This window comes from Mauremys mutica, chromosome 8 (assembly GCF_020497125.1).
Source record: "Mauremys mutica isolate MM-2020 ecotype Southern chromosome 8, ASM2049712v1, whole genome shotgun sequence".
In the NCBI taxonomy this organism is placed as follows: domain Eukaryota; kingdom Metazoa; phylum Chordata; order Testudines; family Geoemydidae; genus Mauremys; species Mauremys mutica.
The window spans coordinates 80,438,941-80,451,790 of NC_059079.1; the positions used below are offsets into that span (position 1 = coordinate 80,438,941).

Consider the following 12,850-nt stretch of genomic DNA (forward strand, 5'->3'; position numbering starts at 1 on the left):
CACTGAGAGTCACCAAACCAGATTCTCAAGTGCAAAGAACCACCCCCATAGTATGGCATGCAGTTACAGCAGCTCTGCTGACTACTATAGACTGAAACTACCAGCAACCCCAAATGTTAGCTCTGTTTACCGCTTAAGACAATTCATTGAGAATTTGACCTCAACATCTGAGTATTGCCTGCTTGACCTATATGCAATGTGGTTGTAGCCATGTTGGTCCCAGGATATTAGAGAGACAAGGTGGGTGAGGCAATATCTTTTATTGGAACAACTTGTGTTAGTGAGAGAGACACGCTTTGAAGCTACACAAAGTTTTCTTCAGGTCTGAGAAAGGAACTCCCATTGTCACAGCAAAATGCAAGGTGAGTCTTTTGGAAGTTGTCACAGCTCCACTGGAGGAACAGAGATCCCTCTCTGGAGATGGTTCCTGCAAGAAGGCTGGGAAGAATTGAATGAGATGATCTGATTATGGTTCAGGACAGTGACCTAACCATAGATTAAGGAGAGAAAGACTACTGTCTTTTTCATTCCATTTGAGGGATTTGGATGGCTTGACACAGTCTTCATTATCTGCCCTATGAGTTGTGTGCTCTGTAAAATAAAAAAACATAAAACACAAAATTCAGGTAACTTCCCTAGCAGAGGGAACTCTACCATCCTGCAGTCAGTCAGCTCGCTTCAAAACACCTTTTGGACTCCACAAGTTACCTGCAGGTGCGGGAATAGGAATTGAGAACCACTTACCAGCCTTTCAGAGCCTTGGTCAGGTTGGGGAATGGGCATTCATACTTGTCTGTATTTGTATTGCGAAACAATTTGTATTTAGAACACGTACCAAGTAGTTTTGTTTATGTAGTTTGTGGAAACTATTTGCCTATGAATAAAATGGATTTATAGAGAGTTTTTTATCTCCAAGTATCCCCAAAATATTACTGTGTAAGCTGACAGTGATGATTCTACAAATGGTACTGCAGAGTTTCTTGCACCATCCTCTGAACCATTTCGCATTAGCCACAGTCAGAGAGACAGGATACCAGACTGGACCATTGGTCTGATCCTGTCTGGTAATTCCTATATTTCTATGACATTCAAGTAATTCACATTCCTCACCTCATCTGCCATCTCATTAGCCATTAAACAGCAAAAAGCAATGCTGCCTGCCATTTTAGAACAGGAAGTTAAGAAGAATATTGTATCCATTTGAATGTGCAGGCTGAATGTAGGTAGCTAGGCTGCAGTTCAATGAGTTGGAATTGGCCCAGGATGTTCTGGTTAATAACTCCACTCTAAGTGCCACAGGATTTTTAATTGACCAAGAGTGATCAGGAGTGTAGTTTTACATCTCCTCTAACAGAGGTCACCTTCAACTGTCTAAAATATCAACACTCACACACTGACATTTTTGACTTGGAGAGAAAAGTATTACCTGCTGATTCATCATTGTCACTTCCTATAGCAGGTTTCAGAGTAGCAGCCGTGTTAGTCTGTATCCGCAAAAAGAACAGGAGTACTTGTGGCACCTTAGAGACTAACAAATTTATTTGAGCATAAGCTTTCATGGGCTACTTCCTATAGCATCTTTTCTCAAGTCTGTACTACAAGCATGGATCCATCCCACTCCTACTTGGGCATGTCTACACTATGGAGACTGTCTGGCATAGCTATGTTGCCTCAGCTATGCAGGCATAACCCCATAGTGTAGATGCCGCCCACCCACTTATCTCTCAGTACAGGAATACCACCTCTCTGAACAACAATAGCGACAATGAAGGAAACACTTGTCTGTCAACTTACCCCCAGGACAGCCACAGCCAAGTTGACATGGCTATGTCAATCAGGAGTGTGTAGCGATATAGACCAAACCTTAGCCAGTGAAATCTCTTGTGATTATAGCATATGATGTAGAAACCTGAAGGAAGTGTAGATGGTATGGTCCATTATGGTTTGGAAAGTAATAAATGAATAATAATTTATTAAACAATAACTTGCTCTGGAGGTACAATCTGATGATCAGCTAAAAGAACCAATTAAGGCTTTAAAGAGACAGATCCAACAGTAATGGGTGATTTGAACAGATTGCAAGTAAATTTTATATGCTAGCTCCAATAATAAGGTTAGAGTTTTGAGTCTGCATAGCTCTGCTTCCTTATACTTCCTTACACTTGCCTGTCTTCAGGAGAATTTGCTTTGAATAGCTCATAACAGAACACTTTAGCAACAGTGAACTTCCATAGATCCAACTTCCATAGTTAGAGCTAACATTGGGAGATAAATGAGACCAAGCAGAGGATCTGAAAGAAAACTGGGCAACAATTTCAGGACATTGTAATTTGGAAGAATGTAGGAATCCTGGGATAAATCAAACAAGGGAAAGGGACTCTGGTGCACTTAACTTCTGCTTTCCATGACAACAGTGCTGCAACATAAATAACCTTGACTGTTACACTTAAAAATCAGCTCGGATCATACTGCTTAGCTGCAGCAATAAGAACATTTTAAACAATAGTGATAGCCAATTGGTTTTGATGTTAAAAGTAATAATAAATATGAGAGCCAGATTTTTAAACCATGGGTTTTCCTTTCTCTCTCCCCCTCCCCTCCCCGTGCAAAGTTCGCTTGAGTTACATCTCTGCCTGATTATGTGGGCACAGTAAGAATACTGGGTGTCTGACATCAGTTGCAGGGACAAAATTATGTCTGTAGTTGTGGATGTAGTGAAAGATATAATGCAATCCAATGGCTAGAAGTTGAAGATAGACACATTCAGGCTGGAAATAAGATGTAAATTTTTAATTGTGAAAATAATTAACCACTGGAACAATTTATCAATGGTCATGCTGGAGTCTCCATCACTGAAAATTTTGAAATTAAGATTGGATTTTTTTCTATAAGGTCTGCTCTAGGAATTATTTTGGCAAAGTTCAGTGGACTGTGATATACAGGAGATCAGACTAGGTGATCACACTGGTCCCTTCTGGCCTTGGAATCTATGAATCTACAAAAACTGATAAAATAAGAAAGGGAGGTTGACTTGGAAATCAGACCCTGTTAAGACAAAATTGTGTTATTAATGTGTACAAGTCTACATAACCACCCCACAACTAGCTTAAAATTCTAGAGAGATCCAGTAATGTTCTGTCTGCAAAATGTAAAATCAACTTTCTTGCTTTCCCTGTGGAAAGTGTAATGTATAGCAATAGACTTTAAAGGGAACAGGCTACAAAATGTGCCAAGTGGAAGGTCAACCCAGACAGACAGTGATTATCTGGGCAGAGAAAGATGCCCAGTAAGATGGAGAGGCATCTGAGAGTGTAAACTAAGACTCTTCTAAAATGAAATCATGAAAATGATCCAGCAGTTAATCCAGGCAATCACTGCCTCAGGACCCAGTCCAGCAAGCTACTATTCATATGTGGGGCTCCATTGAAGTCAATGGAGTTCCACGCAGGCTCTGGGGCCTGCCTTCATGGAATAGTTTTCAGTAACTGGTCAACCTTGGCCTGTTCTTTCCAGGAGCGGAGCTTCCCCATTTCCATAACAGGAGTTAGGGGCATGTGGCACATCACAGGATCAGACTGCCCTGTGTGAGAGAATATTTTCGCAGGAATCTTTAACAGAGGAATGACCAGCAGTCACACATGGAATAGAATAAGTGGCCCTTCTAGCAAAACAGGTGATGAGCAGCATTGCAAGTCTCTGTTAGAAGCCAGGATTAGTACTACCTGAAGTAGATGAGGTTCAAAGGATTGTGCTGCTGGTTAAAGCAGTAAAGAGAAGTAAATTCCATACTCTGAAAATCTGCATTACTGAATGGTCCAGGATTTACCACTGTGTCTTGTACAACTAGCTCAGGCAAGTGGTGCTTTCATGTTGTTCTATTTTTTGTTTTAAATAAAGGATAAGGAATAGTGTGTAGGTTGCAAGGGAGATCAGACATTCCAGCAAATGCAAATTTGAGGAAATATTCAGGAAAGGAACTTCTGTGGGTTTGTAGTTGTGGTAGGCAACTGGCTATTACCACACACTGTCCTGGGTCACAGAACTAACTAGATACATTGAGACTGCGGATGCAGAATTATTATTGCAAGATCATCAAGATACTATGGCTATTAGTAGATTATAAATGCATTAGACAGATAGTCAGCACTGAGGGCCTCATGAGACGTTTCATTAGTAGCTGAGGGCCCTCAGCATCTTGTGTGATTGGACCTATGGTGGGTACAGGAAAATTTGCTGTCTGTCCATGCAGGAGGTGGAGCTAACAATATCCCAGTTTACTGGGTTGTGGTGAGTGTAGGGTGACCAGATGTGCCGATTTTATAGGGACAGTCCCGATTTTGGGGTCTTTTTCTTTCTAGGCTCCTATTACCCCCCCACCCCCGTCCTGATTTTTCACATTTGCTGTCTGGTCACCCTAGGTGGGTTCCAGTTATGATATGGATTCAGAAGCAGAACTTCCAATACTACAGTAATACAGACTCTTTCAGTGATGTTTAAGAACAGTGTCTGAGGTAACCAGCATCACACAACATACCATTATTTGTACTTACAGCAACAAGTCTGTGAAGTGCCTGGGAAGAACTGAAACGTATCACACAGGCTCCCTTCAGCTCCCACTGAAAGAAGTGCATGGATGTTTGTAAACTGTCAGGTGCAAGCAATGCTGCTGGTTGGAATAGGTAGTGGGAAGAAGTCAATTATATTTGTAACACTGATATGTTTGTCACATGAAACTTCAAAGAAATCATTGAATAAACTGTTAGACAATTGGAAATTTCATAACGTGTCCCATCCATAGAAAAATGCTACACAGTGTAATTCTGAATACTTCTGCCCTATTGCTCTTTGATGGTGACCTGAACATTTGCAGAGCTGAAAATCTATTATCCTTTTCAGGTACTTACACTGCACCATCAATGTCTTCTTTAAACAGAGTAGTTCTTAAGCTCCTACCCATTTTGTGTGCAATGAAAAGCAATGCATTCTGCAGCATGTCCTACAGGTAAATGCAAATCTTAAACGTACACTTGAGAGCCCTCATTCAGCAGAAGTTTACTTCAATTGGCCTGTCTTTGACTTTCCTTAGCTTTGTTAGGGATATTACATTCTTGGACACTTGAGTGTTGCATTGAAGGACAGATATGGATAGAACCCACACCCTCTGCAGAGGATTTTTCTGCCATGTTGCATGTTGTCTTGCAATTTTTTAAAAAAAATTGTATCCAGGAGGAGTGAAAGGGGGTCCCCTAACACATTAGGAAAGCTATTTAAAATTAATGAAGTACATATTTGCCAAATTATTTATTAGGCATTCTAGATGTAGTCCAGAGTATGTCAACACAAATTCAAAAGTCTCTCATTGTTTCTATAAATCAACTATAAATGCCAATTTCCAAATAGCCATTACACTGGAAGTTCACAAGCTCATTTGTCTCTCCACTTCCCTACAGAGAGGGTGTGGCTAATATCTTTATGCACTGATCACTTCCAGTCATTACAGGGGAGAGGCCAAAAATCACACGTGTTTGCTGAGCAAAAAAATGTCTAGGGTCCTAATCTGTATATTTGTGGCAGATTTTGTCATCTTTACTCAAAACTGTCATGGGATGGTCAGGCCTACAAAGAACTGATGTGTCCGAAATCATAAAACCAAGTAGCAGGATTCTTCTCTCATTAGCGTTAAAAGTTACCCTCATGATTATGTAAAACATTACTTCCAATAAAACAAACATCAGTATAAAATGATCCTTAGCTGCCTTGCCAACTCCAGCTAAAAGCTCCACAACAAACTTAGTATTTTAAATAACAAATAAGCAACACACAATAAATTGCCCCTTGGAATACGTTGTCCCCATAGTGAGATCAGGAGTAGATTTGGATGGCTTGACTGCTACTACTACTTCTTGATTTTGTATAGGCAATTTAAGAAGTGCTTGTTAGTAAAGAATATCACTTCTCTATCCTCTGGAGCCTCCAGTCATCAGCTATCCTCCATCATCTGGCTGATGAACCTAGTTTGGCTGGACAGAGAAGTGCACATTCACAGTGACTTTTACTGCTTAACTCTTGCAAGCGTTGAATCTCTCTCTCTCTCTCTCTCTCTAATAGGGAGGGTTGCGGGTAGGAAGGGAAGAAATCTCTGAATTCCTAAACATAATACTGGACTTTGATTAAGCATCCCTGCAGATTTTGCTGTGTGCTTCAAAGGAGTAGTGTGCAACTGGTAGAGTACTGTACATGCTGCTGAGGCATTGCAGAGTGTCCCCCCACCAATCTTTTGATGGAATAGACACTGAGCCAGGAGCAGAACAGCTGATACCAAGCTGATTTGCAACATTGGTGGTGGTAGCACGATAGGGTGAAGAGACATCCATCAGGACACTTGACTCCAGGTTCTCTGATATGACAAGCATCCTAATATTTTTTTTGTCCATGATTATTGCCCATTTCATCCTCATAAATGCATTTTCCTTAATTAGCTTCCCTATCCCTAAGTGTCCAACAGCCTCTTGTCTCCCCTTTCCTTCTAGCCCTAGATCGTGGAAATGATTCCTCAAAAAAACATATTGACTTGATGCAAGGCAGACTTGCACTGACTCTCTGGATGATGAAACAACTGGTTTGCAGAGTTAGTTCTGAAAGCATTTGAGAACTCTGCACTACTTTCAGCCCACAGAAAGGACCCAGTGAATATCCCAAGCCTGCATGAATGTTAGCAATGCAGCAGTGGCCAGTGGGAGGAGGGAATGATGAGAGATTGACTGGAAACTTGACTGCTGAAGCCCAGGATTTCAGGGCAGACAGCAAATAGGAAAACTCTCTTTTTTACATGTAAATAAAGAAGAAACTGTTGCAGGGGCCATAAAAACCAGAATGCCCACAATGCTATGTACGCAACCTCACTTTTCAGAGGAAAACACACACTTTAGAGCAGGATCAAATATGGCAAATAAATTAAACCAAAGCTACCACAAACCTCTCTCGCACCCTCCCCCTTGCCCAGAGTCACATAAATGCCTGCATGTGTTCCTACAGCAGCAAATAGGGTCTGAATCTGAGGAGATGGGGAATATGAGTGGGGAGGGTGGAAGCAGTTTCAGTGATAATGTGGTTGGAAAAACCTGGTATTTTTAATACCACCACTTAGTAATATAACAGCTTTTACCTTGGCAGGCAATGTATATTTATGAGTAGCAGTGAAATGTATTAATAGTTCTGTTATCATTGTGAGATGAGAGCTGCCAGGCACTATTAACACATTCCTCTATGTTTCAGCTGTTGATTAAGAATTCAATAGACCTGTGAGTTTCTCAGTACTGCAGGTTGACAATGTCAGTGCAAATATTCTTATACCTCTCTTTAAAAAAAAAATAGATCTACAGTGAGATTGAAATGCTCTTTTATTTATTCCTTCCTAAATGAGTACATTTAGGGCAGCAGTGGTTCAAACTTCCCCTGCATAGCCTCCTTCTGCTCATCATACCTCAACATCTGACCTGATATTTCTACAAGAGGGAAGGCATTCAGATTTGAGCCCACTCTGCTAATCCAAACAAGGGTTTCAGTTGTGATGCAGCCAGGCTCCTGTCCATAAGGAACTGTACTGCTGACACCACTATCTCACTATAAATAGGCCAAATAGCCATCAGTTAATAACAACTGATATTTGGTTAATACCAGTCTGGGCCAGATTTGAGGCATTGATGATGCAGAGGCTAATGGCTCTGTATGAAATCATTCATTTATTTTAGACAATGCAGATTGATAAAAATGAATGGCTCTCTGTGGCTTGGAATCTTCCTTTTGTTTCTGCCTAGCATCATCTGCATATTTTTGTACTTCTATCATGCATTCACTTTTTAGGCCCTACATTTCCCATCTTACACTCCCTGGAAATCATTTGTCTCTCATTTTAATGAAGAGCTTAGTGGAGACTGTTTCTGGATGACTGTTTGTATGATGCAATATCTCCCCAAAGCCTAATGCTAACACCAACACATTTCACATGTGCTGAATGACTCTGCAGAAAACTGCAGAACTGAGACCAATGATTTCTGTAGAAAATGTTGCCCATAGCTGTGTTACAGGGCATATTATTTGCATTAGATTTCAATGTGCTAATGTTGCATTTAGCTGTGGCTCATTCCAAGTGAAATCTCACCATGATGATTGCAAAATTGAACCTATTATTAAAAAACAAACAAAAATGCAAATAATGCCACAGAAAATCATGCTAAAAATATATATAATGTGGGTAACTTTTTGGACAATTAGTACATGGGAAAATAAGTGCAATTTATATCATTTTAAATGATTAGCATCTCTTAGCTCCAGTGCAGAAGCTAAAAGAGCAATTCTTGTTTGGTAATGGCTATGTGTGCCCTTTCTTTGCATAATACTTCAGGCATGCAAATTTTAGTTGCTTTGACACACAATTGTTTAACCATTTGACCTTATGGGGCTGTTATAATGTGTTTCTCAAGTTATACTGCACAAGTTAAAACACCATGAAGCTGAATTTTTAAAGTATCAGAATAATTCACTTTCCCCTTATTGACTGTTGATTTTTACTAGTCTAGCATTTGAAATTCGTTAAGTACATTGCACACACACTCACTTACATACAAATGTTTTATTATTGAAAAAACTTCCGTGGGTGTCCCATATTGAAACTGCAACCAAAGTACATATTAAAAAAATCAAGGCACAGTAGGGTGTTTGTCACAATATATTAATTGAAAATTAATCTTTCCTCAGCCATCTTGAAATGTTTGCCAGAGCATAACTAAATAGCTGGAGAGGTCTGTGTTGTAGAATATTCAGTTTCGTATATTACAATATACAGTTGTGGAAATTAATTAACATCTTTTGGTGCAAAACCTTTAATCTTTGGATTTTTGTGTGTGACTACAGTAGACGCAGACTATTTTAAGAGATCAGGAGAAAAAAAGAAGCATTATTCAATAATACTTACACTTGGACATAACAATTGTTTAATTGACTTTTACAAAACACAAATGTACAGTAAACAGTTTCCCCCCCGCCCAGTAACTGCAATCAATTCATGGGGAAGATGCAGTCTTTGATGAAGCTCAGTGATATGTTAGACTTTCTATACAAAAGCACTCAAGGTTCAGATGCTTGTTCAGTACAAGCGTTAGTGTTACACTGGAACAAACAGGTATGTAAAATATATGGCATGGCACAAATCCTGTTTTTCTTACATAAGTAGGCCCATGGACATTAGGTTGCAAGTGAGCCCATAAGATAAGCAGCGTCTGACCCTGTGCATGTACTTAAAACTGAAAATATGAAATCTGACTGTAAACATCCCCAATTTTTGTTGTTTCCCCTTTGTTTCTGGATGAATTTTCTGCCCATGGACGTAAAGGCCAAATTCTGTCTTCATACCTGGTTGTATGCCCCACTGGGGCATGAAGTATGGCAGAATTTGGCCAATAGCTTTAGCTATAGATGAAGGCAGGAACAGTGGTTGTCCTTAAATAGCTACCTCAGCATATGTAGTACTTCCATATATTCACTTAGGGAATAGCACAAATACTGAGGTAACATTTGTCTAGTTAACCAAGGGCTTGTCAAATCTTTTGCTCACACCTGAAAAAGCACTTTTGTGTCAGTATAGCTTATACTAGTTCCCCAGATGAAATGAGCTGTACTAAGAAAAGGACTTTTGTGTTTATATAACTGCATCTGTACTAGGGCTTTTGCAGATATTAAAATGTCGCTAAGAAAATCACACCCCTATGTGATATTGCTATACAGGTAAAAGTTACTAGTGTAGACCAGGCCTAAGACAACTGGCAGTTCATTAAGGATGGCCATTGAATAGTGCAGAGTAGGAGCGATGAGTGACGGAGCCCCACAGAGCTCACCTGAAATACCCTCGCTGTTCCAGTCCCTGGCCTGTCATGAGTGGAGCTGCTAAAGGTGTGGTGGTTTGTGGTATGAGGAAGTCTCCTAGATAAAAGTTTTGGGGTTCTCACTTTCAGCTGCTAAGGTAGGTTGTAATGTAGGTCTCAGAGATGACTGGCTAACAGCAGCCCTCTACCAACTGACCACTTCCTCTCTTACACATTCATCCTTTCCTCCTTTGTTGTTTAAACCTCAGTTCCCTCTCTAGGATACAGGGTGTTATTTGCACCGATACTGCTGTAGAAATGGGTATTAAATTGATTGAGAACTGAATTGCTGTAGCCAAGATGGCTGGAAGCCATTGAATTAGACCATTCTGCCCCACTATGGCTGGGGATATTAGAAAGTGTAGCGTATGAATTGAAGCCTACCATATTCTGTCCCATTTTGTCAGTGGGCTCAGCGCTGAGTCCCAGAGGAACGGATCGACTCACCGAGTTAGAGCCATTAACGTACGCGGCCATACTGGAGAGGAAGTTGTTGAGGCAGGGGCTGCTGGAAGATGGCGGAGAAGATCTCTTGTCGGGTGAACTGTCAGTTCCGGGTGAGGAGCTTTCCAAGAGATCCTGGTGTTCGGCAGCCTTGGGACTGCCACTTAAGGCACTGTCCTCTGATTTCTCAGATGCAAGAGATGCTGTGCTAGACCCAATGTCAGACTTCCTTTTCCTCTTCCGACGGAAATTTCCATTGTCAAACATCTTCTCACAGTTTGGGTCCAGAGTCCAGTAATTCCCTTTTCCTGTTAAAAGAGACCAGCAGATTCTAAATAGAAAGACAGACACAGGCAGCAAAGAATAGATCCTCTGGGTTTAATCTCAATCTTTCTGCTTCACAAAAATAATAATAAAAAACAGCAATTGTTTGATACCCTGCAAAGAAGTCCCTGGTCTTCAGCAAAGGCTGAAGCTTTGTGCCAGATCCTCCTCAGTTCTTGCCAAGGTAAAACTTTTAATGAAGTTGATGGGAATTTTACTTGAGTATAAACTTCAGGACTTCACCCTTTGTGTTGGCAGCACAGGGACCAAATCCTTACAGCCCCATAGGGTCAGTGGCATAGCATTGATTGCTAGACAAAGCAGGATTTGCCTCACAGTGACACACAGTCATTCAGCTGGCTTCAAATATGTCCCAATAGATGTTGCTGGCTAACAATAAATAAAGGAACAGCACTGTCAAAAGTCAGCCAAGAGTCTGGGGACAGGCAAGCAGTGATGCTATTTCTAGTTTAAAAGCTGACTGTTTAAACCAAGCAAAGCAAACAAACAAAACCCTTCCCTGTTTTTGAGAATTGTTGTTGACTCCATAAAGCAAATGAATTTTCTTTGACAATTTCCTTTTGTCTTAATGCATTTCCATTAATTACTGATTCACATACAATGTGCCAAATGGCCTGTGAATGTCTCTTGCTCAGCTAGACTGCTTGTGTGCTTGTTAAGCCATGTGTGCTCTGCACACTGATCAATATTCAGGAAAACCTACAGCAGAGAAAAATTGCCTTCTGTGCCAGGCATGCTTCATTAGCTACACTGTGGGTCAGAGTCAGATCTCGGCTACATGGGTGTGAATTCCAGAGCAACTCTGCCAAAGTCAGCAGAATTACTTTGGATTTACAGTGAGGTGAGACCAGAATCTGACCCATTGTGGTGTCTTTTTACAAAATATATACAAGCGTGCGGGGGTGGGGGTGGGGAGAGAGAGAAAATACTTCATAAATGTACCTGGGTCATCTTCGTCTCTGGGCACTTTCTTAAAGCAATCGTTGAGAGACAGGTTATGTCTTATGGAGTTCTGCCAACCTGCCTTGCTTTTGTTGTAGAAGGGGAAGTTGTCAGCCACATACTGGTAGATCTGGCTGAGTGTTAGCCTCTTCTCCGGTGCTCCATGGATGGCCATGGCGATAAGCGCAGAGTAGGAGTAGGGTGGTCTCACCAGCTTCATCAGCTCCTCTTGGGAAGGGAGAGGAAGCCAGCCCAAATCAGCACCCCCCAAACCATGCATGTTAGGCAAGAGCTGCCGTTGCATCCCATAGGACTGAGGAATGAAAGGACTGGTGTTGGATCCTGGTAGGTATGACGGTGGGGTAATGGAGGGTCCATTTAGCCAGAGGTAAGGGTTGGGAGTGGTGTAGTCCCCAGATTCAAAGTTTGTTGGTCTTTGTGGGCTAGGAACGTTCTGTGGATGGAAAAAGTTTTCATAATAGATGTTCATCTCAGGAGGCTCCTGGCCAATATTTGGAAATTGCGGGCTGCAGCGTGGTGGAGAGTGTGTCTGCAGATCAAATGAGCTCATAATCTAGCACTAGCAGTCTACCCAGTTACAACACACCTGTGTTAGTCCTTCCCTGAGACAGGTGCATCACCTGTGCCCTTCCTCAAGTACTTATGCACCTGTAAATGTTTAGGTTTGTGTTCCGTGCTCCGCCCAGTCTGCCCTGACTGGCTGGAGATTAGAGAGATATCCTTTTTGGAATGTTGGCAGTCCAGGCCAGTAATTTATGTCACATCAACCAAATTTGAAAGTTACAACTGTTTATCTTTTTAAATGAATGGAGGAATTTTCCACTAATATGACTGACACAAAAAAGTTTAACGTGCTTTGAAGTTAAAGTTCATAACCAAAGTAAAAGCCACCTTCTCCTACCCTTTTACAATACAATATTAGCTTGCAGTGCATCTCTTGTAAAGGGCAACCATTATGTCCAGCTGTGTGTAGCACTTTAAGATGCAAAAGGCATTTTCACTGTGCAGTAAACAGTAGGTACAGCATAAAAGGTCGTATCTTCCTTGCCTTTGTAATTTTAAGTTTTAACTGCCTGCTACTATACAATTTCCTCTAGATTTACTGGCACTCAGAAAATGACAGGTTCTGCAAATGTTTGCTCATGTGATCAGTCTCACTCAGTTCAGTGGGATTACTT

The 12,850-nt window shown here is 41.1% G+C and overlaps 1 protein-coding gene across 3 annotated transcripts; it reads right to left on the reverse strand.

Moving 5' to 3' along the window:
* Window positions 1-254: 254 nt before the first annotated feature.
* FOXI1 (forkhead box I1) lies at window positions 255-12,268 on the reverse strand. Of its 3 annotated transcripts, XM_045027221.1 has the most exons (4): window positions 11,652-12,268; window positions 10,368-10,672; window positions 4,551-4,616; window positions 255-591 (listed from the first exon to the last, which is right to left on the reverse strand). In XM_045027221.1, the coding sequence occupies exons 1-4, from the start codon at window positions 12,220-12,222 to the stop codon at window positions 487-489; spliced, it is 1,047 nt and encodes a 348-aa protein (XP_044883156.1). In that variant the 5' UTR covers window positions 12,223-12,268; the 3' UTR covers window positions 255-486. The 3 variants fall into 3 exon arrangements, with proteins under 3 accessions (XP_044883156.1, XP_044883157.1, XP_044883155.1); XM_045027222.1 differs by lacking the exon at window positions 4,551-4,616; XM_045027220.1 differs by lacking the exons at window positions 255-591; window positions 4,551-4,616 and having other exon boundaries at window positions 8,637-10,672.
* Between the last annotated feature and the right edge of the window lie 582 nt (window positions 12,269-12,850).

Bases quoted from the DNA above. Each gene is read 5' to 3' on its own strand.
- FOXI1 (XM_045027220.1), bottom strand. From the start codon at position 12,222: ATGAGCTCATTTGATCTGCAGACACACTCTCCACCACGCTGCAGCCCG. The intron at 10,673-11,651 runs GTACATTTATGA...CTCTTTTAACAG, and splicing joins CAGAGACGAAGATGACCCAG to GAAAAGGGAATTACTGGACT.